General features: G+C 37.1%; 1 protein-coding gene across 4 annotated transcripts; it reads right to left on the bottom strand.

Annotated features, from left to right (window-relative positions):
- ZNF326 (zinc finger protein 326) lies at positions 1-26,860 on the bottom strand. 4 transcript variants are annotated; one of them, XR_010432749.1, is made up of 14 exons: positions 26,710-26,860; positions 26,138-26,212; positions 20,404-20,530; positions 17,950-18,355; positions 15,126-15,324; positions 13,370-13,404; positions 12,331-12,418; positions 9,965-10,082; positions 8,849-8,996; positions 8,430-8,529; positions 7,071-7,201; positions 6,046-6,141; positions 5,500-5,615; positions 613-725 (listed from the first exon to the last, which is right to left on the bottom strand). XR_010432749.1 is itself a non-coding variant. In XM_064664790.1 (13 exons), exons 1-13 carry the CDS (start codon positions 26,723-26,725, stop codon positions 564-566), a joined length of 1,701 nt encoding a protein of 566 aa, XP_064520860.1. In that variant the 5' UTR covers positions 26,726-26,856; the 3' UTR covers positions 1-563. The 4 variants fall into 4 exon arrangements, 3 of the variants coding, with proteins under 3 accessions (XP_064520860.1, XP_064520859.1, XP_064520857.1); XM_064664790.1 differs by lacking the exon at positions 5,500-5,615 and having other exon boundaries at positions 1-725; positions 26,710-26,856; XM_064664789.1 differs by lacking the exons at positions 5,500-5,615; positions 26,138-26,212 and having other exon boundaries at positions 1-725; positions 26,710-26,834.

Here is a 26,860-nt window from a genome sequence, read left to right on the forward strand (position 1 = left end):
TTTAAACAGTAACATTTCTTAAGTTTTTATTGCTACAAACTGGTACATCTTATCACAAAAAGCTACAAGGCATTATAAACACATACTCTATTATACAGAGTGCAATGCAGTTCCCCAAACAGCCACACTCAACAGCACAATTTTTGAAGTTACTCATTCTGTACTAAGAGGTAAATATAAGCTTACACGATAAAGCTTTTAATGTATTTACCCCAGAGACCCACCTTTCTTTTCAACTGATTAGACCAAAAATTATTATTATATCCAACTTTCAATACACACACCAAAAAAATAGGATGCTTAAAAAAATATACAACACAATGTTCTGATCAGCTTTAATAGTCAGTTTTCTATAAAAAGCTCAACTAAAATAGTCTTAATTTTATTTTAAACAAAATCAGAAACACAGAGGAATTATATAAACAAGTTCTCCATGGAATGGAATGCATGCAAATGGTGGGGAATCTCCAACTTCATTTGAGACTATTAAAAAGTCTCAGCCACTTTAGAGCAGAAATAAAAAGCTGGCTTGTCCCCCCCAATGTATTTTTATTTTCTTGCACTTAGTTATCTTCAGTGTGGTCTAAAGTGAAGTCAGTTTGTTCTTCAGTTTCTTCCTCCTCTTCTTCCTCCTCTTCCTCACCCTCAGCTGGCTCATCAGCTTTGTCCTCTTCCTCTGTCTGCTGCTCTTGAGCCTGATCATTAATTTCAAAAGGATTTTCACCCTGAAGCAGAAGGTTGAAAACAAACACTTTGATATTTATTTCAAGCACAAAATAAAATACTCTTTTTCAGTGAATGAAAGGGGCAGCCACTAAGAAATGCTACAGTATTTTATATAGGTTTTTAATAGTTGGGGTTTTTAGAAAGAAAATCAAGAGGCTTGATTTAAAATTAGCAATACCACATTTTTAGGCACATAGGAAACTGAGATCCCAATAAAATCTTTTAATGCAAGTAGAAATGGCATTGAGAAAAAGCCAAAGCATGCCACACACAAACTTCAGTTTAACTTCCACTTTCAGAAATTAAAATTACATGGTTAAGTTTCAAAATGCTTTTACTAAGAACTACAGCTGCTATCTTCTTCTCCCTGATTACAACCAAAGTGGAACTGAACAGTTTTGTTCTGCTTTGCCTTACGTACAGTCTCTATTCACTCTGAATAATTCTATCAAAAAAGACAAACTCTTCAGTAAATGAAACCTAGAAATAATTACATTGAGTAGCCTGAACTTTATTCCACTGTTGATCTACAAAGATTATCAAATAGTTTTCTCAGTACCTCAAATACACTGGCATTCTAGATTCACATTTTCTTCATTTCATTCAGTACAAGACATACCTCAGCTTTCACTTGTTTCAGATGTTTAAGAACTATGAATAATCGATGAACAATGAAGAATAACAATAAAAAGCATTAGGAGTTTCTTGGCTAAAGTTCCTTTCATATTCAAACATGACAGAGCAAGTCTGATCTTAACATATGACAGCAACCACTAATTGCACCAAGACTAGGATTTTAAGAATATCATTTAGAAGATACAAAAGAAAATTTGGGGCTAGGCCCCTTGTCCTTTTTTTTTTTCACTTCAGTTACATTTTTAAGGCAGAATCTTTCAGGTGGCCACTGCAAAATTAAAAAAACTATAAAAATATTCAGCAAATGCCACTAAACAAAAGCTTGGTTTCAGTGTTATTCTAAAAATCAAGACAAATCCTAAATTCAGATTCAAATTCAGATTTAACCCAATGAGAGCAGAATTCTTTGAGACCATGTTATTCCAAGTCCCTGGATAATTCTATGCATGCACTTTGTAATGGCCAGCCTAGAGTATTCAGATAGCAATGTTTGTTGAGCCCAATCAACTCATAGCATAAACAAAGACATAGCTTCCACGTATAAATGGTAACATTTAAACTTCAAGAATAAGGTAGCATTTAAACTTCAAGATACTAAGTTTGGCTTTTTTGAAATTAGATTCTCATACATAATGGTCAAGTTCATAGAAAGTTGTATCAGATATCAGAATTTACCTGAGCCCTACAGAAAAACAACAAACCAAACCCTCAGGTAAAGTTCACACCACTTTTAGATGATCCACTACTACTGACAAGCACCATCGGGCTATGGAACACCAAGGGGTATTTCACTACTTCAGGTAACAGTGCCCAACACCGAAATACCAAAAATACTGGCTCAGGACATTGTTTCATGAAAAAAAAACCCCATACAGCAAAGCAAGTGCCCAAATGAATTTAATTCCAACATCTATGGAAAGCATTGTGAAACAAAAAGACTGAGGATCCAAACCTTAATTCAATTAGGATTAGTGTAACTCTCCAGAATTGCATTCCTCTACCTTCCTTTTTGGACAAAAGCTAAATCACTGGGTTAAGAATACTTCACCTAGTTAGCTTCAAATACATGCTTACCGGGAGACCTTACAGAGAGAAAAAAGGTGTATTAAGAGTTTCATATGTCCTAACAGAGAGCACTGTTTCCTCAAAAAAGAAAAAAGGTGGCCTTTCTCTGTAAATGACTCACAAGGATACTGGAAGCCCTTTAGCAGGTCTGACACAAAAGTAAAGATTTAAATCCTCTTATGTCTAGGCTAGGCATAATGACAAATGGTAGCTAAAGAATGCACTCTGAAAGGACTACTTCCTCACTCCTGCAGACAACTTCTGACTGTCCCTGTCTACTGGGGACAAGCTACAGAAAACTGTTACACTTCCTTCCTGCGGAGACTGTACGTTGCTGCTGGCTAGCCTAGCAGAACTGGATTTAGCACACTACTCTGGTTGAACAGATCTCTACACAATAGTAACAACGACAACAAAGTTGCCTTCTCCAACTGTTTTTTTAGAGAAAAATGCACTTTTCGAGTTCTCAAGCTAAGGAAAAAGTTACTGCCATCAAGGGGAAGATCCTAATGACTATACTCTTTTCCAGTGATGTAGCATTAGAGGCATCCAGCACCGCATGCAGAGCCAATTCTAATGCTAGTTGATTTTGACAGTCACACTGGTCCCAGATAGCTTAAAAAAAAAAAAAAAGGCACAAAAAAACCCCAGAAAACAAGAACACAGGCACAGTACAGAACTGCTGCAGAAAGACTTCATGATGCATTGAAAGTACAAAATACACCAGTAAGTAGTTTAGTCCCAAGAGATGTATTTTTGGGGTTTCTTGTCTCTAGCATATTTAAATTGCACAGAAAGCTTAAGACTATGAACTGGCATTTACGACCAAAGTTTTGGGATTCCCATGTCTCCAGAAACCAATCTATTTACAAGAGGTCTCTCCAACCTGATCCAAAAAGATACCGAAGTCTGTCCACCTAACCAGTAAGCATTAAAATGCCTTCACTGTGATCAAACAGTCCTGGGACATAGTGATAAAAAATGTCAAACTCTATGATGGTTCTCTTGTGTAACATCCAAGCAGCTTTTAATCATAGACATCGTTCTGTCTAGGAAATTCTAAATGGGCCAAAATTAGATAGTCATGACTTCACCAAGCGATAACTTTTTGCCTGGAGAAACAAGATGGTCTTTTTTTCCTCCTTATTATAAAGGGACTTACTACACATTCACAAACTTTTAAGAGGATTGTTTTAGAGTGGTCAGAAAGTGGGTCATGGTGGATTTCTCCCCTTCACATTATGGATGCAGAAGAATAAGGAGAAATGAAAATCTTTAAAAAAGCACACAAAGAGTATATTGGAAGCATAAAGGGGTACCACACAAAAACAGCACCAGGGAAACAGGGCTCTTCAAAAGGTTGCCCAAGGTAAAAAACAATCCTTTCAAGGTTCTTTGATTAAAGTATCTATGATGAAAATATCAAACAAGAAATTAAAAAGTTCCTTGCACGTAAACAACAGGATGCAAACAATATACTGTTAAACTAAGCACTGAACTGGACTTTCAAATACAGGAATTAAAAAAAATCATGTAATAGTGCAAAAGATGGCCACCAGAACCAATAGGATCATAAAGATCTCATGCAAGTTTTGACTGCTGGAAACCTCAGTGCTGGTACAGTAGTTTTCTGGAAACTGAACATATTGACAAATTTCCAACAAGGCAGACACCAGCACCAAAGCAGCAGCACAGAGAACAGAAGAAGCATTAGAAGACATGTTAGAAAACTGAGGAAGGTAAAACTTGCAAGACTGTCTTCACAAGGAGACCACTGACATTTTCAGAATGGTTAGCACTGGTATTTTCTGGGATGGGTTGAACACACTTTCACCAGGACCTGCTCAGTGAGATGTATCTGGCTTCTGGTTATGCAAATCCCTTTCATCCTTATCCAAATGTATAATCAACCGCAGAGTGCAGTTTTATTATACAGCATGTGATGGAGCAGAGCACACACGCGTTTGGAGCTTGCCATCTTCCAGGAAATCCCTGTTAACCGCTGAAAACAGCTTGGTTTAGATGTAGGGCAGACTGTATGGGGAAACACTTCTCCCCACCCTCCAACCAAAAAAGCCCAAAACTCAAACAAAACCAAACAAAAATCCCCAAATTCTACATTCTTTTGCAAAGTGTTGTTTACTCTGCATATGCAGTGCGGAGGGAGAAAATTCAGAGCGGGCAAGACCTGCAAAGCTGCCTAGTTTTGTACCAAGTGGCAAAAGCGGCTCATTAGTATCACAAATGCCTTTGACAAAAGCAGAACAAAATTTCAGGTCAGCAACTCCTGAGGTTTATGTATCCCTATTGATACATTTTAACATTAGCAGAAAAGATAAAAGATTTTTTTCTTTCTTATTACACAGCTTGGTTTCTCTGTGCATATTGGGAAGTTTGTTCTTTTAATGTGTGCCCTGGAAGAGGTACATATCTCAAATAAAGTTGAATTAGGAAAAGCTCATTTTCTGTTGAGACTAGTACTTCCTGCTAGAACTACACCCTGCTGAGATTAGTAGTCATCCAACTCTTTACCACAACTAGTATTTGAGACCCACCTTGCCCCGTTGTGGTTTCCTATGAAAAATTCTGTTTAGGTAATTTTGATTGCCCCCTGTCGATCTGATGAATGGCAAATTTCCATTCTCCCTTCTACCAGTCTCCCACTAGGGGGCTGTATGGGACAACACATGCCAGGCACAAGGAACACCAGAAGAGGTGGCTGGAAATACAGACAGATATTCCAGGCTCTGGTACTTGGACATTTGCAACCTTCTCATAACAGATACAGAACAGTTGTCTGAAACTGATTCACATGCTCATCCCTACATCATTTTGCAGCACACAGCTAATCTGACATTTTAAATCAAAATTAACTTGGGCACTGGTTCATACCTTGCCATATTTACTCAAGAAAGTATTGCTTTGTCTTAAAGAGTCTATTGTTTGGCACAGGCAAAATCATAAATCAATTAAAAGTAATACCAGAAACAGCTAACAATAGTACTACAGAAAGAGTCATTTAGCAAAGTGGCCCAGTAGAAAAAACCCTGTATTTTGCTAAAATGAATTTACCTGTTTCTCAGGCCACGTATCTGCAACACAAGCTGCCATGCCTTTTGAATTCTCTGATCTCATCAACTACTGTTGTAAGCTTTCATTTTTGTATGCTGCCATCAACCCTAGAAATTCTATGGAATAAAAAGTAGCTGAGTCGTGTGCGTGTTATACTTCAGTACAAAGCCACATGATGGAACTCTTGCTTCTAAATGTAAAGACGGACTCAATTGTAAAGTCATTTGTGCTCTACAGTTAGCATTATGAATAAAGACACTGCTGATGCTTTCCTAAAGGTTGACTTTCCTTTCTAGGAGCACCTAATTAAATATTAAAATACAAATAAGTGCTAAATAACAACCAAAAGCTGGTAAATCTGAAGGTGGTAATTTTTGCTGCAAATAAATTTATCCAAGACAATGATTTTAGACCAGCAGAGTACATTAAAAGCATAATCAATCTGTGAGCTACCTAACAGACAGAGCACAGAGGTTAAACTCCAACATGGAGAAAATGGTGGCATAGCAAACATTACAAATTACTTTCTTTCCATTTGCATCTTACCTTCACATACAGCTCATATCGTGCCTTGACTATAGGATTATTCAATATACTGGTGGCAGTGAGAACACTCTCCCTTTTTATTTGTTCTCTGTAGGCCTAGGAAACAAATTTTACAGTGAATAGTTATCACATACCTCTTACAATTGCCACATAAATTTGAATTCACGGTCAGTTTCTGTAAGTAAAATAATGAACATATTGCAGCATGATCTGTTTGTTCTTAGCACTTAAGTCCAAATTACATAATAAGTTCAATTAAGTTTAGTAGTGTTTATAGTTTGTTGCTTTAGCTTGACCAAAATATATTCTCATATCTTGATAAATAATGAACTGCAACCAGAGTTATCTGTTCTCATCTACAAACACACAGGCTTTTCCATCACGGCCTAGCATACTGTTGAAGACGACCCTGCTCATTTGCAGGGTCCCTTCCAACCCTACATGTTCTATGATACTCCACAATCACAGAAGCTCATATATAAACAAAACATTACTTTGGCAATCTTGCTTACTGTGATGCTCTTGCTTCTCTTTCAACCCTTCTACCAGTCTTAAAAGTATATCATTATAAAATATAACAGTGACAAATACCACACTACTGCTAGTTCTAACCTGGTCTCGCTTTTCTTCAAATTAAAAAAATAACAGACAAGAAAAAAAGAGGCACCATGTTTGTCATCTTGCTAGAAACACATGTATTATGTTTTGCAATTTGAATAATTTTTCCAACAGTTAAGCTCAGTAAAACAAATTCCCATAAAATAAAAAAGTCATTCCTAGTAACTTTTCCATGACTTGCTACTGTCAGCTCTTAAGCACACCAACATTTCATTAACCGAGGGATCCTAAGCACTGGCTACTTCATGAGATCTCATGCTTACAAAGTGAAATAAGGACATTCCAGCTTTCAAGAGGATAAGTCACATCAGCGAGAACTTAGAAATTACTTGTACCAAGAACCAAACACTTTTCACCTACTATTAGATTATGCTAGCCCTTTTGTTCTTAATAATGTCATATCTTACTTGTTTTCCTTTTATGTGATCAGGAGATTTTAAGTGTTGCTGAACAGAACTGTGCAATGCAGGAACGTACACACTGCAAGCACTGCAGTGGACAGTCTCAACTTTCATCATATGGTCATCAGCAGTAACCCCTGCCAAAGAAGATGCAACAGATCATTAACACAAAATGTGTTACTCTAGGCAAGTGGATTATTTATTTTATACTCAAAAATTAGAGCTCTCAGTTGTTAAACATGTGAAACTGAACCACAGGGGCTCCCTAAGGGCAATACTGAAGGAGGAAGTTTTTCACTCAAATTCTCCAACTCCACTTCTCCACAGACTATACGTGAGATCCAGGCAATGTACAGAAAGGCCATCTATTTAAAATCAACAATAGCTAATATCCTTAACAATACACATTTTGATATAACAAACAAACAAAGCTTGACCAAAGCAGTTGCATTTACTTTACCTCGTATAAGAACAACTAATTTATTTCCTTGCCTCCCTTCACCATCAGGAAGAAGCACATGAACCCAATTCCTCTTGCACTTTTACATATTAGCTTGTTAATAAAACAAACATTCTCTTCACAAAGGCAAACAGGCCCTCCAGTACTCAAGGAAAGTACACAAGAAGAATTTGTGAGATTGTTAAGATGCTGGCTATATCCATTTTAAAATAGCCTTTAGTATTTAAATTTAAATTAAAGTAGCATTCAAATAAAGTTATTGCTTAAAATAACGTACTCAAAAGATGTCTCCTCTGGCTCTAGCACATATTTTCAAATCCCTCAAGAAAAGAACAGGGTGGGAGAATATGGCACAGCAAAGTGGGCACGCATGAAATGCTCTAGAAAACTGCCTGTACAGCAGCCAATGGGAAAAATACTCGGGCTGAGATGCATCTTGGGTAGCCAAGAAAGTGCTCAAACTTTTGTCACTGTCCCTCAAAACCACAGCAACTCTCCTATTTACATTATCCAAACCCTTGCCATCATATTTGACCATTATCACCTTACTGCTTTATTACACTCTTTCAATCTACCTGCAATCACCTGTTGCGACTCCTCTTGCCTTATACTGAATAAGACTGTGGCAAAGCCCACATAATTATGTTTGTCAAGTACCTAACACAATGTTATCACACCTTCTGACAAGGCTACCTGGATAGCAAACATAAATAAGGTTTGCTATCTCCTGCTGTGCTTACATTCCACATCGTGTCAGAAATGAAGAAAGGTATCCCAACCAGGTACAGAAAAGGTGGGAAAACTGGCTATTTTAATCCATTTTATTTAATTTGAAGATGAATGAAAGGATAAAAAGACAAGGAGAGTCCCACAGTATGCATTTTCACATAAAGCACATCGCTCACCTTCCATTATATCTTTTTCAGCAGCCTGAGCATTTTCCGTTTGGTTACTTGTCTGCTGCTTACGCATAGCTGTCTTCTTGAATTTATTCACCATACACTCCTGCAGAGGGTCACAAGAAGAAACTGTAAGACATCTGATCTACAACTGTCTATATTCCAACAGGAATTCAGAAGAGCTCTGTAACAAACAGTGATTAATTGCTGTCACTTCTTAAGGCACTACTTTCACTTTTTACTGTAAAAGTAACAGTATTTCATGGACTCTGAATTCGCTTCAACTTTTAGTAATATGTGCCGTGACAAGAGTCATCTGCAAAAGGAGTAACAATGATAAGTTAAGCATATTTTGGAAATACATGGTAAATTGTAACTATATTATCATACAGAAGTACTATATAGATCAAAAACAGCTGTCTTACATGAAGAAATTCCATCACTACTTTGTCAAATTTGGTTTGCTTCTGGATATGATCCAGTGTCTCCTGGTGAGCTGCACTCTCCAGATGTGCCTCAATTTCTTTTTCTTCAAACGTTCGAAACTTGCAAAATGAGCAAGTAAATGCCATTCTATTAAGAGAAATACATTAAATATTACTATTAAAAGTAAAACTCATCAAGACTATGTGGACTTGACACTTTTTTCAGTGAAAAAGAAAAGAAAAAATCTTGTATTTTTCCATTATAAAGGATAAGTGCTATAAGAATCAAATATAATCAATTAATTATCTATGCAGAAGACAAAAACTGCTGAAATCAGAAGCCAGGCATTTAAAAGCCACATTATTCTGTGAGTCTGTCTATCACAGCTCTCTAGTTCATGTCACCTTTTGTAATACTTCTCACAGGCAAAGAATCATAGTCCAGTCAGGCCATGGTTTCCTAATTACAAGTAGTAAGAAGAATTCATTTAAAGCTCATTTTCCATACAAAAACTATATAATCTTTATAAAAAAATAAAACCTCCTCAGTACAATGAGGAAAAGACAGTAATGTTATGATAAATACAGCACTGACATGGAACATTTTGTACAGTGCAGCCCACTGGGCTGAGGCAAAATTAAGAAAAGTTACAAAACTACGTACTTATTTTTGCCACAAAACAGTTGACCATATATACATATATATATTTATACACACATATAAAACCAGAATAAAGTCAACTTCTGACAGCTTCTGAAGTCAGCATGAACAAATACTTCAAAAGGAATACCATTCTAAGCTACTTCTCAAGTGTGCACTTCTGAGGGAGAAGAAGTGAGTAAATTGTGCATTTTCTGATACAACAGTGGTCCCATGAAATGAATTTGGGTGCCAGGTTTTGGCTTGAGGGGTTTTTTTTTCCTTATTTGGGTTAGATTTTTCGTTTTGTTGGGGAGTGGGGGAAGCTAGGGGGCGGAAGGAGGTGGGGGTTTTTTTCCTCGTTTCTTTGTTGCATTTAATTTTCCTAAATCAGTCCAAAAGGGCTTTCAGGAAAGAATATGAGCCATAAAGGAGAAGTAAAACACTGCACACGACATAGAAGTTACAGCACAAACCTGTATCCATCACCATATTTTTCACTGTTTTTTTCCCTTCTACGCCTTTGCTTCTCTCTTCTGGCCTCGATTCGCCGCTTTTCTTCTTCCTCACTTTTAACTTCTCCTCCTTTGCCATCTTAACATGCAATACAAAGATTAATAAACAAACCCAAACCAAATACACAACAACAGTAAAAGTATCTGTCTACTTTGTCTCCTCCACAAACACCTCAAAATGCAGAGAAAGACTATATACTGACATGGTTCAATGGTTCACTTAAATGTCCTGAAATTTTGCTGTGTTTTCCTCCTCTAAAGACAACCAAGTTAAACATTTGCTTTCAGCAATGTCCACTTAGTAGCTAAGGGTTTACATTCTAGGTTACAGTCATAAAAGCAAGGAAATTCAGAGTTAGAACAAACCCTTCCTTGTTGTGCCTAGTTATTAGAGGCCTCTTCAAGTGACTAGGAAAGGGTGACTGCTGGAACACAGGGAGAAACACATTGTTTAAAACTCTCCCAGGTTTTGAGAGAACCATTGCTACAATCTCCTTACATAAAAAGAAACTATATAACAGACTCTTCTGCCGAGAAGGCAGTTTACAAAACCAAAACCAAAAGTTCTCATAAAGGAGAAAAGACAGTGTATCTCCAACATACAGTACCAAAAATGAACTCCAACAACTTTATTATTTTTCCCCACTAGACTTCACTTATTTCACAGAAAAACATTCCAAAGATTTTCAGCTAAAGAAACAAATCAGTTAATGAGGCAGGACGGGATAGACAAGGACAGACAGACTCACCACACAACAAAAAAACCAACCAAACCTTCAGAGAACCTGATTAAATTACCACCTGGCATGTAAGTGTGAACAAATAAATGAATAGAAATTAGTTTTGCAACATTAAAGACTTCCAAGGACACTGACTTTCTGCATAAGTGCACTTATGTTTGCCTTTCCTAGGTCTGCTTTAAAACTCCACGGACAAATGGAAACAGAGTATTATTCGGTGAGTAGGTTTAGAGCAAGAAAGAGAGGAACACTTTGCTCTCTTTTGCAGTTCAACCTTAGAACAGAGGTCAGCTTCCAGGAAATCTACCTCCATCCAACCAGCAACAGAAAGGAACATACAGCAGCATAATGCAGAAAACACCAAGACTTGTAAAACACACTGTGGTTGTACAAGTGTCACTGGGTACTGAAAACATTTTCACTGACTAACAGCTTACACTTCACTCCTGATTATCTCAAGGTTTTTCATTCTGTAGTGAAGAGTTTCTAAATGTACTGTGATCCAGAGAGGGCAAAAACTCCATCCATAAAATTAAAAATTCAAATTGAAAACAACAAACAACCACCTACTCACAGAGGCAATTCCCATACTGATCTCAGGATTTAAATTTCACTTCATGCCCTACCACCAACCCTGGAAATGTGCAAATGGTCACTTGTTTTACTGCTGTAAAAATCATCTGGTATGACATTCTGTGGAGTGAAATGGCTTCTATCTTCTCCCTCAAACTTCCAAATTCAAGTGCCTGTCCTGTTAGAAGCTGAGGAATGGAAGCCTGAATCTACATATAAACTAAGATTCCCACTTTCTGAAACTTTGCTTATGCAAAGTTTTAAAAAGAAAGAAAACCTGCACAATTTAAAAATAAACTAAAAAATATTTACTATTATTTCAAGAAAAGAAACACTCATCACCTGGCTGCAAATTTCCAGCACTCCTTACTACCAGATTAGACTGCATATGCAACGGGACAGCATACACAAGGAAAAGGAGACCAAAAAGAGTTTCAGCCTTAACACTGGATTTCTTTATGTATATGTCTGAAATTACCACAGTTAATATACACTTTAACTGATTTTATGTAAACTAATAATAAACCTGTTTCATTAAGACTGTACATGAAACAGATCCCACATTCTTAACAGCAGCTCTCTGAGTTAACTGAATCCACTTTTATAAAAGTGACTCACCTAGGGTTTAAGGGTGAGGTTGATCAGCTAGTGGGATAAATAATAGGATATGGGTGAGGAACCAGTGGGATTAACAACATTCAAGCAACAGAATGGTAGTTAAGACCATTTACATTAGTTTCACAAAAATTAAAACAAGTCAAACAACAACATACAGAGATGATCAGAGAGCATAAGCAGTAAGCATGAGAAAAACCAAGTGATGGATGGATGATAGAAACAATCATCTTTTCCACAGCCTAAATTTACAAATGCTTAAAAAACAAACAAACAGAAATAGTCATGCTACTGAATAACTATAAGAGCTCATACATACAGGCTTACTAAATCTATTCACTCAAAGACTTACAAATACTATACCTACAATACCTTACCTGACAAAGTAAACTGACTTACCTCCAAAAGTCTGATATCCAAGATCATAAGCATCTCTTGTAAAGTCTTCATATATAACGACTGCACCACTTGTATCAACTTCAATTTCCTAATAAAGTCAAATCCATAAATTAAAAAAAACCAAAACAAAAACACCCCCCAAAACAATGTCACTCTAAATGCAGAAAGGCAGCATAAATTACTTAATTTTCAATAATCTGTTACTTCCTATTTCTATCAAACATGGCAACGAAAGAAAGTGAATTGAGTATCTTCTTGGACTCGGTGAACAAAAACTTCTAGCTCTGCATTTCTCCTTAATGCCTTATAGCCTTAGTGAATTCGTTTCACAGTCAAAATTGTCTTCTACATAAATATTCTGACTTCCAATCCAGATTTCTACTTAGTTGAGAACATGTTAATACTTCCACTCAGAAAGAAGGAAAACACCATTCCAGTATTTCAACATTAAACCAGGAGATATATATCTGTATACACACACATACACATGCTTAGCTTTCCAACACATTCTTATACAGTGTTGCAACTGTAGTGGAGACTAACCTTTGTACCCTGTCAGAGAACAACTTTTAACACTGGTTCTTCTTTTATTTACCCTCTCTCCTTGATGTGTCTTATGTCTTATCCATTCCTCCTCACTTCTGTTTAGCAATCTCCTTTGTATTTAATTTCTCAACCCACCCAGGCAGATCATAGGTGTATGAGTTCAAGCTGTCTACCTGTGGCAACCTGAGAAGCATTCAAATGAGAGCTTCTCTGTGCATTATGAGAATAGGGAGGGTCTAAAAATACACTTTAAAATTTATTTTCCAGGCTATCTGCACTAGCTGTATCTTGTCACTTGAAATCAGTAAGGTTTTCAGACTGGCATCAAAATAAGACAATTTTAGACAAAGTGAAGAAAAAAAATGTGTTTAGAAAAGCTTATATAATTTAATGTTCAACTTCATAACTCTAGTTTAGCAATTATTTGCCTTAAGGCATACTATGCAAAGTTCTCAAAAGATCACAAACATTTTTCAATTCTGAGAATCTTTACCTCTATAGTAGAATCCTGGAAAGACGTCTTCATGTCTATTAACATAAAATGAGAAAGAATTCAAAAGCGCTGTCACTGCCAACATTTTAAGACAATAAGATATTTAGGAAAAAAACCATAATCCTTGTTATGCAGGTAGGATGGTCTACATTTACAATTTATCATAGTTTAATACTACTACTAAACGTAAAATCAATTATCCTTAGAAATATAAATTAAACACTTTTAGAAGCAGTCACCTATATTTAAGTCCAAAAAAGAAAATCAAGACTGAAAGGACAATATAATTTTGAGATATATTTTCGTACATACATTGTATACCAATTGCATCATATCTTCTGTTAGTTGCCACCTACTTTTTAGTTTTCAACTACATGATACGGCTTAGGGCATCTTTCAGTTCAAGTTTCAGAAACTGTGTTAAACCACTCAACAGTTTCTTCCCCCTAATCTCAGAGCCTGCATTCTAGCAGGTGCTATCTGTTCTACTTCTTAAAGTAACTTCAATATTTTGAAGTCCTTGGATTGTGGAAATCAGTGAAGGGGATCAGATAATAAACTAGAAGTGTTCTGTCTGAACACATCTTAGAAAAGGAGAATGTACAAAAGTACTGGAAGAACTCAGATGCATATTCTACATTTAATCATAACAAAACTAATAAGACCACCAATAACATTATCTATACAAAAGGCAGAGAAATATGTTCTATATACCCAGTGCCTGAAATCTGTACAGTATTCTTGAAGTTACAGTTAAGGGAACAGTTTTGTAATAAACAGTAATATATCCAGAACTACAAAATCAAAACTAAAATTTACATATGGAAGTTTCTGTCAAGTCTGTGCATTTACCTTACCAGCTGTGAGCTACAGTAACTTTAAGCTATTTTCAGATGTGATTTGAAACCAAGCTATATAAAACACTGTGGATCCAAATTACTAGGAAATTACAAGCACAAAAAACTAAAATCTGACCGCTGTACGCATGGATCATAATATTTAATACTCAAGTTTACATTCCCTCAAAGCAAGTAATTTATTCGAACCTCATTAGTGACTTTTTTCTCCAACTCTGCCTGCAATATCAAAGTTATTAGAGTTGTAGGACATCTTTGTGGAAGAAACCAAGCATCACTAATACAATTTGAAATTTACATTTACAGTTTGTCTATCACATTTAAGAGTTCTTCTTGTCATTACAGCATTTCATTTGCAAGTGGGAGCAAACTCTTTCTGCCTTTCATAAATTATTCTATAACAATGTTCAGTGTTTCCTCAGTTTGCCTCCCTTTCCCCCTCCTCTTGACCCACGCCTTACATCTTTATTGCAGCTGATGCACTACTTTTAATATCCAAAGAATTTGGACAGTGGTGCCCAGGCTCATGCAAGAGCACATTTTAATATCTGTCAGGCATTGTCACTTAAGACAACCTGAAATTTCAGAGACCTGAAATTATTTTCAGTGGTGAAAATTTGCCTCCAGGAAGTATCATTATGAAGTCTCAATGAGACAGTCTTCAACAGTACATATCTGAACACATCAAAATATTCAATGTCATTCAGGAAATTACTGTTACAGTAGAAAAGTTAGATGAGTATATTCACAGAATCTGTTGTGGACTACTTTAAAGGTGGAAAATAAAGAATTACAAAACAGCACATACAGCCCTCTTTCTGAATATTAAAGCTAAGTCACTTCTAATGAATAAAAACATTAGTAATCTAAATTTAAGAATTCTGGTACTTATTACTTACTAGGCGATTTTTTCTGGCTCAGCTTCAAAATAGGTTTTGTCATTTTGGGTTTCTTGATGAAAGTCCCACCAGGTTTGTTATACGGCTGTGGTATCATTTTTCTTTTTATTCCTCTTGCAGCAACTGCTGCAGGACTGGGTTTGTTATGATAGTCAACGACAATCCCAGGTCTGTGCATTCCTCCAAAGTCTCCCATATGCTGAAAATTTGCAAAATCAAGAGGAAGGTATTAGTATATGAAATCAATATAAATAAAACAACTACTTGGTACAACACAACTGTGAATGTAAGCAAAATCTGCGTTCTACAGCAAAATGCAGGAGAAACTTAAGCTCCTGGTCTGATGTTCTGTTGTGCAATGGCTTTGTGGGTGTTTGTCCAGTAGAACGAATATGTCTGTATAAACTGCGTTTCTGCTTATTCAGAACCATTGTCCAGGCAATGAACATATCTATCAAAGTTCATATCTCTGCCTACTATCTTGGCTACTCTCTTCAGATTCTCTAGACGATGAAAGACATCTCCCTCTGGAAAAAAACAGAGCTAAACGACTCAGTTTTCAACACTAAAAAGGAAAAAAAAGCTTCTTTGCTCTGCATCTTATGCCAAATGATATATCAGTTATTTGAAAACTGAGTAAAGAAGGTTGTACAGTGTGGAAAAGAGATTAACTGAAAGAAGATCATTCTTTCTTTTACTTATCTTTCCACTGAATTCAATAAAATCAAAATTTTTAAGTTGGGCCTGAAGAGAGTGATACAAAAACATGGTACCAATAGGAATGAAAATTCAGCTGAAAGACTAAACCTTTCTAATATTTCTAAAATTATGTACACTCATTTGTGGACACTTGTATATGAAAGTTACCTCTCTGAAGACATGGAATAAATGAGTAATCTGAAGAGGGAAATTTTAAAAAGTGCTAACATATTTCTTAATATTAACTCAATTATTTGATTAATAAAGGACAGAAGAAAGCCCACTGACTGGATGGGTGACTTGGATAAGCAGAAATATTTGTATTTCCATGAGAAGATAATTAATATTACACTGTCAAAAGAACATTAAAAATAACTTCAAAATACTTGTGAAAAGTATGACCTTTTTAAAGCAAATTTTATATGACAGATAGAATGTACCAAAGCCAGCACTTTTCTTTATCAGAAGTCCATGCACAAGATCTCCATGTTAACTTATTTAGTTGAGATAGCTATAAACTACCTAGCATGTACATTTACACTGGTCACATCAATTTGACATGAAGTACGCACTTGGATCATTTCAAGTTCAGGGTTTTTTTTAAACAGACAATCTACCTATTAAAGGTGCAATGCATTTTACATATGGTAAGTAGTTTAGCCCTTACATTTTCCTTTATTACATAAAAGACTAAAAGAATAAATTTCAAAAGCAAAGTAAAAAAGAACTCAGTTGTAACTGCACATAGCTTTCGGATCTAAATGAATTCTGAAAGGATGGAACTGAGGCTTAAGAACATAACACTTTCAGCATCACAAGTAGAGAAACAAAGATTAGAATCTATTTCTCATACCATGCTATATGCTACCTAACAGCCATGTGCAAATCTGAGCTAAAATTTGAATATGGCAACTACAATACTCAAGGATGCTGCAAAGTAGACGTTCTGGAACAAAACCACCACGCAAATAGGCATTTAAAAGACCCAGTAAAAAAACAATCTTCCTCTAAGCTTCAAACTACAATAAGTTGTATGGTTTAAAATTAAAGAATCACTTCCCAAAGAAATATAGCACGCTTAGAAATTTTAAAAGATCAGTTACACCTACAGGCACAGGCAGAAAAGCGTTCACTGAACTCTTCGTACTTTAAAAAACAGCCAGAACTGGTATTATAAAACCAAGACAAAGGGACACCATCAACTTAAAGTTAGTACTTCTGTCAGGTTGGTGAGTTTTTTTATTCTCTTCTACTGTGGTTTTTTCCCCCCAACTCACTTAACATCAAGCATTACTTCTTCAAACTGCGATCCACTGTTTTGCATACAGTTAATCATGCTGTTCCTTGGACACAGTTTTTACATCCTGCACTGGAACGGAATCCACTGAGTTATAACATAAATCTTCAAATTAATACAAGTAATAGGACTAGGCACACTATGTGGAGACTGATTTCAATTCTGTGAAAGGACCTGATTTCAAATTGATGATGTCCCTTTAACCATGCTTTAATTTTGAGAAAGAATCACTGTAACTGCTAACCACTCACCTTTGCCATTTTCTCCCCATCACCCTTCCAATATACAAGTCAGAGCAAGAGTTAAGTTTAAAAGAAGACTTGATGTTTAATAAAACATGTATTCAACACACTAAAGTATTAGCTAAACTTTGGCCTTTACAGAAAACAAAAACTACCCTAGCATTCACAACCTGGGTTTTATTTTTTGCTTATACATTGCACCTTTAACCTACTCAAAACTTCAAAAGACTTTGAATTCAACTTTTACAATATTCGAGAATTTCCCCACCAGCATCAGAGATGCTAGTGTTTACAAGGAAAAATGAAAGTCCTTTTAATCCCTTTTAGACCAAACCTACTACTTTTATCTTCACCTTTCAAGCAAAAGGAGAGATTTAACAAACCTTATCAACTAGTCTTCTAGAAAGAGGGACTGGGTTCTACTTGAAGACAGCTTCAAAGGGATAAACAACATTGTCAACCATGATAGTTTGCTTGGACAAAACCCCCACACTGTACTGAACAGTGCATTCATTTTAAAGCAGTGGTCTTGAAAGGGTTTAAAAGAGTGTCTAGTGAAAAGAATCTGAAAAGATTCTGTACTTACTCCTCGGCCTCGGCCTCTGCCTGTTGATGGTCCTCCAAAAGCATCATAGTTTCTGCTTCCAAATCCACTTTCAGGATAAGCAGGCGTTCCTCTCCCCCGAGAGCCTACAGGTGCAGGCTTCATATGGGGTGAAGAAAAACTGCTGTAGGAAGAGTAACTCTCTCTTCCTCTGTCCTCCATAAACCCAGGCCTCAATTTTGAACGGGAGTAAGGTGCTTCCCAGCTAGACCCGCCCTGGTTTCTACCTCCGAAAGAGTCAAGGCTATTCCGGTAGGAGTTGTCAAATCGACCACCATAACTACCTCCGAAGCGGCTTTGTTCGGGTTCATTATAACCATAGCCAGATCTGTACAGATCTCGCCCACCCAGAGAAGACCCGGAGTCGTAAGACTCATAAGGTCCAAACCTGGAAAAGTTGCACAGTGAGGAGAAAAAAAAGTAAGCTTACTAATGTTACACATTACAAAAGACAAGTTATCAGTTGACATTTATCAACTAAAATCAATTTATTACTATACTGGTCCGTACAGTCGTGTTATTGTTTAATCTTGATTAGGGCTGGGCAATTCACACTATGACCAGACAGAAAGCTATCTGAGCCATTTTTGCTACAAACAATTCTAAAGTTCAGTATACCTGAACTTTGTTTACTTAAAATTTTCAGCAACATGTATTTACTAAAACATTATTAGAGCCCAGCCCTAGTCTCACAAAAATAATCACCTGCAGACATTCATAGGCTAGTCAAACTCTCCTTTCTTCAAAATCATACCCTCACAGTCTAACAGTTAAACAGCAGTTAAAAGGCGGCTAAGTTCTGAACTGAGAAAAAAAAAAATCTTTTGTTTTTTTAGTGGTACAGTTGTGAGTCTTAAGTACCCCACAGTTGTCATTTTAAAGGAAAAATACAAGTGCTCTTCCATTCACATTTGTAGGTTTTGGAAATTTTCTTCCCTGTAAAATTCAGTCTCCCAGTCAAAAGAGTTCACAGTCTTCAGTATATCCAGCTTTCACTTGCAGACCATTACGTCTAGCAACTCAGGATTTTCGAAGTCTACCCAGTCCATGCACAGTGGACACAAACAGTCCTTGGAATTTTAGAGTAAAGTAACAAGGAGCTGAAATCTTTAGTTATGCCTGGGGTGGGAGCAGTGTCAGGCTCGAAATCATCAATATTTGTAACCACTTGGAAGGGAAACACATTAGTGTCCCTGCTGGGTTATAACAGGGTGATTCAGAAGGCTCTGGGAAAGACAATCCCTTGACTGATACAATGTAAACTAGGAGAGACTCAACTTATTAACTCTATCTATAGTAAACTGAATGCCTTAATTTTAAAACATGTTAGTCTCAGAAGACCCAAAGCTACACAGAAAATGACACTAGAAGACGACCATGCACAATAGTAACATAACATGGCAAGAGACATTTTGGTGTTCAAGTAGTCATTGGACCTCAATCATATGCAGATTACTATATGGTAGGTACAACTCATTCCTGAATCTGCTCAGAATTTTCAGTCAGCCTCAACGTTCATTATTGAACAAATTATACTTAACTAAAATGTTTAACAGAACCAAGAAGCAAAACACAATACTTCTCCAGCCTCCCTATTTTAGTACTGTCCTTTTCCAGTGGCACCACAGTGACTACAGACAAGAATCATACAGTAGTCTGGCTACAGCCAGATAAAAATTCAAGGGCGCTCACAAGAAAACCATCGTATTATCTAAGTTTTCTTTTCATTCTATCCCCTCCAAGATCGGATCACTACTCTGAAAAGCATGCTTCTTTGAATACAATATTAAGACCTAAATCAAATCAGCTGCTCCCTACTGTTTTTATCTGAAAGAGCAACAGTAATAGAATCCTAGCATGAAATACACAACTTTAAGACCACTGCATCAGAATTTTTAGTTTTAGACCAATCCATCTTAAAAAGTAGCCCAGAACATGCACACAGTTTCGAGTGTAATCAGTACCTGCCAATGAAATAATCTGGACATGACTTTCAGATTCAATACCAAGATCATTTGAGCACTCCACATTCAAACCAAAGAACACATACCCTAAATGTTCCTTGAAAACGGAATGTTGATAGATTCAGTCTAAGGTACTAAACCAGTCAGGTCTAGTCTGCTATGTCAAATGTGGTATGACAGGCCAATCAGCTACAAGTTGCTAGTCATTATTGAAAAACAGAACTTTTGCTATTTTCATTCAAAGACGCATTGTTTCACTGTCGAACTTTTCCACAAAAATGCTGATTATTACCAGAATCCAGCTCTTACAGTCTAGTATTTGCCAGTATTTATCAGACATGAAGACTCAGAACGGAAGTGTTTGTACAAAATCATAACAACATGCCTCAGGAACACTTAAGTTAGAAGACAGAATGATTTTAACCTAAATTGGATTTGATCAATTCTTGGGACAACTGAAGGATTATTTTACCTGTTACCACCACCACCACCTCCTCCGCCTCCACCTCCATGACTCTCCATCCCATAGGATTGGTTAAGGTAAGAGTCCATGGATCGTGGGCCACCATAGCCTCCATGCCCATAATCACGGTCCATGTCTAAAAAAAGAGCAGAAAAATGTTTATAAAGAAAGCAAGTGAGAAGTCTTATTAAGTAATCTAGTTTAAATTCTTAAGTAAAAGGTTTACTCTTTGCCATGGTGCTTACAAACAAAATACAAAATTGCCAATTGCAAAACAATTTTGACACTGTGCTTAGAGAAGCCATGTGTCTCTTATCATCTGAGCACGTCACAATTGGAATCAAGTTCATATTTTTTTCCCAGTAGCGAGTAACTCAGGGTTATTGTTCCATCAGCTGGAATCAACACAAGTTAAATTAAGAGAATTAAATGGAGACACCTGATGTAGAATACGACAGAAGTTTGTGGAGAATTAAGACCGCTTATGACCCTTTAAAAATACACACAACTCACAGGCATCTGTTTTCTCTATCCAAGGCCATAGAAAACCTTCACTCACACTGACAGAGACCTTGGGTCAAGGTTACAAGCTGTCTTGCTGCAGTGCAGACTCTGTATATAGGTTACAGTCAAACAAATTAATTTTCTCCCAACTTATTCCTCAGCACTGGAAGTCCTATGTAAAAGTAAAACTCATAAATTCAAAGCACTAAAACAGTGTCACAAATCTGCATAATAAGTATGATCCGCTGTCTTTCTGGAACATACACAATTTGCGCTTCACTAGCATTCTAGAGGCCAAAACTGTTTCCCAGTACCAACCAACACTAACTTTTGGATAATACAAAGAAAACCTGGCAAGTCAAGACTCACACAAAAAGCAACACAGAGAAGGAAAATGGAATGAACACAGAAAAGACAAAAATAAATTTACTCTGACAAGAGAGAGTATTTTATACATTTCTCCACATGTAAAACACTGACTTTTCCAGGACAATTAGCTCACTTGAAGTCATAAGAAATTGTCATATTGAAAGAAACACAGTAATTCTGTGTGCATATCAGTTCATGAAAGTAACTGTAGTGCTGAAAATACCTATATAAACTATATCCCATTTGTACCTGCTTTTTATTAGCACCATGTCACTCTAACTTACTTTCTCATGTCTGTCAACAAAAATTCTGCACATGATATTGAGCTGACTGTATCACTTTTACACAGATATTATTAGCGTACCTGAATAAAGACTCCAACAAATAAAGACCTCCTGTTGATTTTTTTTATTCTAATGATCATAGGTACTTTATAAAAAATTAAAAGATGATACTTCTGGAAAAAAAACCAACTTTAAACATGGAAGTCACACTGCACCTTTTTATATGCTGAACGTACAATAAAGATTCAAAAATCAAAGCACAAAAAAAGCTTTTCAAAATAGTAATCATGTAGCACAACACATCGTCAACTTGAACTGCAAAAAGAAATGGCTGAGGCTTCTAATAAAAGCAACTTATGTTCCTCTCTGGCATGACTGAATGATCTGCCACCTAATCCAGTACAATACCCTCAAGACCATATACATAAAGATGCAGGCCAGCAAAAAGAGGAAGGTAGTCAACAAAACAAACTCAGATTCCCAGAAATTAAGTTTAGATGATCCCATGGTCAATCTCAGATTCAGGCTGTTAGTATTTTTAATACAGTATAACTAATCACTGACATTCTGAAAACTGATATACCTGACCTGAAAGCACCCAATAATTTATCTCAGCTTCACCTGCTCCCTATTATCAGCAGGCTCTAAGAGGGCACAAAACCAATGAGGCTGAGTTGCAGAGGTGAACCTAATCATCCAACAAGGAAGAACACAACATTCTGTCAAGATCCCTCCCATTGCAATGCAATTCTACTACAGTGTAGTAAAGTAGGGACCAGTGTTGTCCATATGTCAGAAGTTCTGTATTGGAAAAACACAAAAACATTCACAGGCAAAGAACTCTTTCAAAAAATGGTTCGAAGCATAGTTTTGAAATAAATTTTTAGTCTAAAATGTTTAGCATCAAAGCAAATACTTAAATCCATTCTACAGTCACTTCTGACATCCACATAAGCTCAACACTCTCCTTACTCGTCCACAGTCCATGTTATGTAACAGCAGCAGTCTTGCTGTAGAGCTACGCCAGTCCCTAAATCCTCAAATCACTGCCTTTAGGACATCACCACCTCCTCCCTAACAGCGAACAACTTTCTCATCCTTTCCAGACTCAGTGCACTGCATTTACCTACATTATAATACATTCAGATTTGAAAATGGTTAACAGGGATACAAAAGTACAAAGGTGAAGAGAAATAATCACTTGAATGATTTACTGTAAGAAACTGGAGGTAGCAAATGAAACTTACAAGTAACAAGCTGAAGAGTTAATTAGCTCCTTTTTCACAAAACATAGATACAAGTACTGGAACTGAGTAACAAGAAGTTACTAAAAATTTATATAGATTTAACACAGAAATTGGATAAATCAACTGACAAGAAATTCAAAGTATGTCAAACACAAACACTATGTCTCTAGCTCAGAAAGTCGCCAATCTGCAAACCAGTGAAGGCATATAAACATCCTAAAGGAGTACTTGTACCACGTGTTCCACACCCCCAAACACAGTGACATACGGGATATTGGTGAGGTGGGACAGACACATCTTTGATCTGATGTAATGAAGGTGACCTTGTGATCTCCTTCTGACTGTTTCATGCACTATTCCACACTGCTGAGCAGTTAACCTATCATTCCAACCAGAGGCCTCCTGGTTCAGCCATCCTGTCATCTGCAAACTTCACCAAAGATTTCTAGATTTTATACTTCATGTCCAGAGCCTGACAAAGATACTGCATTCAAATTAACAAGCACAGTATTTCTTCAGGTATTAAACTTTTCTTTACTTTGAAAGTCTGTTCTCCAGATAGGCTTTACCCTAAAAAGGGAGAAAACATACAAGATGACAGTAAATATTCACTTAGATGAACCAAAATTAAAAGGACTTTAATTTTTGAATATAGTAACTAAATAATAATCAGTCACCACCAGTAGAGATATGCAAAAGTTCCCTGTCCATGCAAATTATTCAGATTAAATGTGAAATTGCTTCACATGCTAAGAGAACATGTTTAAGCACTAAAGAAAAAAGTTCATTTTATTTTAAATAGTAACTGTTTATCAAAGAAATTGTTGAAGAAATATTATATCTGTGTATCTATGAATAAAAAATATGAAAAAACAGTGGTCCATATTTGCTTCTAGAGTTTAAAAATAGAGTGAATCTCTGAACTGATGAAGGCACTGTCAAAGTATCTTAAACAAAGAATTTATTAAAGGACTAAATTGGGTTTTGGTATCTGCAGCCTCTTGTATAAATACAGTGCAGATGAATGAAGTGTTGAACTCAAGTACAGAAATAGAACTTGCAAGAAGAACTATCTAGTTTTTAGTTTCTATATCATACTTAAAAGTCTACTGATATAGACAAGAGAGAAGAGTTATGTCAAAGGGGAAAAAATATTACCTCTAAAAAAAAAGAGAATGGGACACTAAAAGACAAGTTTAATTTACAAATTAAGATGTTAATGTACAAGTATTCCTTCAGATTAATTAAAAAAAAAAAGAAGCCATATCTGGTGGAGAAATCATTTAAAATAGCTGTGAAATAAATCTCAATAGCCAATAAAGAAAAATCAAAATTTCCTTATAAAAAGAAGTAAGAAGTTAAAGACATAGTAGATAACACTCAGAATCTCTTGGCACAATGACTCTATTTAAAAAAAAGGTTAAGATCAGAGAAAATTGAAATCATATTTACAGTAAAAAGAGAAGATATCATTTTCAACAGTGTTCTCCATGTGAAGTATATGAAAAGGCTAGGAAAATGAGAAAGGAGAAAGATCTTTCAGCAATAAATAATAAATTTAAGAAGCTAAATTTCACTATATTTTAAATTCATAATCCACAATGACTGCAACAACCTTAAGGATCCACTGTGCAATAGGAAGCAGTATTTTTTCCAGGCACATTACATTTTCATAACACTATGTCTATATTAGGATCACAACCTTCTCATTAGGCCATTTCCCCTTCCAGATCAGAAGGACAGTAGTTGCAGTAACTAAAATATTAACATGAATAGTTAATATTTCTGTTAATAATATTTACAGAATTTATACTGCAGAGCATGTCAACCCTGTCTCAGAGTGGTCAGCAAGGGACAACAGTGAAATTACAGTAGTCATCAGACATCCAACTAAAAGTGCTTCTCACTGGCTAAAAGTTTCCAACAGTAGGAACCTTGCCAAAAGCTCAAATGAAAACTGGACAAAGATGAGAATTCCCAACATCCATCCTATGTTGCCATCTACTGGACCCCCACAAAACAGCCTTCAGCTCCCTGTGCAAAACTGGGGTAAGACTCTTTTTGCATGCCTTGCTCATGTACACACAGTGCATAAACAGTCATTGTAAAAGTCTCAAGCCACATACATCATAATTAAAATTTTTTAATAAATACAAATAATAGCTTAATTATCATAATGAAAACTCGTATTACAGAGGTACATAAAAGGAACATGCTAACTGTACAACACACATTTGATTAGTTACTTTCCATAGGATGAGCCTGGATTCACTTTAATACTACTGTCATTAGATCTCAGAAAAGCAGGTTCTGATTAACGGTTACAGTGAATATCCCAATAAGACATTTAAGTTGCCACTTAATAATAACTTTTTATACTAAAAATCAGAAGGACATTCAATTAAGAATCAATATAGAAAATTAAAAAACAGGGCCATAGATTTAATTTATTTATTTTACTATAATGAAAGATAAATGCAAAATAATATCATTGGGGGAAAAAAAAGTTAAGACTCAAGAAATGTATCACAAAAATGATTATACTGCAATCAAAGATGCCTCTGTAATCCGATGTGTTATTTCCATCCAACAGCCAGCAAGAGCATCAAGAGATCCAACAGCAAGCGCTTATTTGCCGGCATCTGTAAATGAAGCTTGGGTACAGTTTACAGTAAAGGTTTTATATTAACATCCTTTTAGTACTTGATAGCATGCTAGCAAGAGATGTCAAATCATTTCTTGAGTCTTACTAAACTCACAAACTTAATCATCTTACAAAAATAAGTGCATTCCTTTTTGTTTTATCTGTTTGGTACTTTTGACAGTGCAAAAACAAGAGCTAGCTTTTGGTGTTTCACATTTACTTTATATGCTTCCTATATTCTTTCCCAAACTGTTAGTTAAGGTAAACTTTATGAAAAAAAGTAAATAAATAAAACTCAAGTAGTTACAGGTTCTGGGGTTTTTTCCACATTTGTATAAAAGAAGGGGAATATCCTTTCTTTTCAACAGAAGTAGTAAGAATCAAATACAGTACTTTGTAAGAAAATAGTTATGCAAAAAATCATCATCATAAGAAAAGTCTGTATTTCCCCCCCCCACCCCCATCCCCATTCCTTGATCTCACAATTTTGATTTGGAACGTGCAGGAGTTCATGTTGACATGCCCAAGATGAAAATCGAGTCTCACTCCCAGACAGTTATAACTCCTCCAGAAAACAACATGTGCACTTAAACCATGTTATGCACTTCTAACAACCCGTTTGCTTTTCGTTTTTGTCAACACTGACTGTTCAGCCCCAACTCTTTTTACAGGTTAGACGTATTTATAGCTCATACCTGAGACTGACCCACTGGGCATGTTCACACCACAATGCATGGGGGTATCTGGGAATCTCCAATCTCTGTCTTCAGCTGGAGAGGATGGGTCAGTGAGAATGACTTAGTGCTTAGCAAGAGCTGGAGGGGAGAGACAGGGAGCCGCAACAAGAGGCGGCTCTCTCTCCTGTCGGATCTCCAGGCTCCTGACACGACCCCCTCACAGAGCTCGCCCCGAGCTCCCCCGGCTCTGCCCGCGCCCCCCGCCCGCCGCCACCGCCCCCTCGCCCCCCGCTCTCCCCGCGCCCCAGGGCGCCTCGCCCCGCGGGGCACCGCCCCCGCCCGCGCCCCCCGCCGCCCGCGCCCCTCCCCGGGAGGGCCCTCCTCCCGCGCAGCCCTCCCGCCGCCGGCCGCCGCCGCAGCTTCCCCCAGCCCGGCAGTGGCGGCGCGGAGGAGGACGAGGAGGTGGGTGAGGGGAGCTCCGTCCTGCGCGTAACAAAGCGGCCGCTGCCATTTTGAGCCGCGGCCGGGCCCCACAGCGGCAGCAGCGGCGGCGGCCAGGCCCTGCCCTTGCAGCGGGGGCGCGCCCTCACCTTCCCCGTAGTCCATGGCGGCGGCGGCGAAGGCGGCGAGCGCTGCTCCCGCGGCTCCGGCGGCTCCAATGGCGCCTTCCACCACAACGCGGCGAGGCGGGCCCGGCGCGCGGCACGCACGGCCACGGCGTGCGCCGATTGGCCCGGCTAT

This window comes from Pseudopipra pipra, chromosome 9 (genome assembly GCF_036250125.1).
Source record: "Pseudopipra pipra isolate bDixPip1 chromosome 9, bDixPip1.hap1, whole genome shotgun sequence".
Classification (NCBI taxonomy): Eukaryota; Metazoa; Chordata; class Aves; order Passeriformes; family Pipridae; genus Pseudopipra; species Pseudopipra pipra.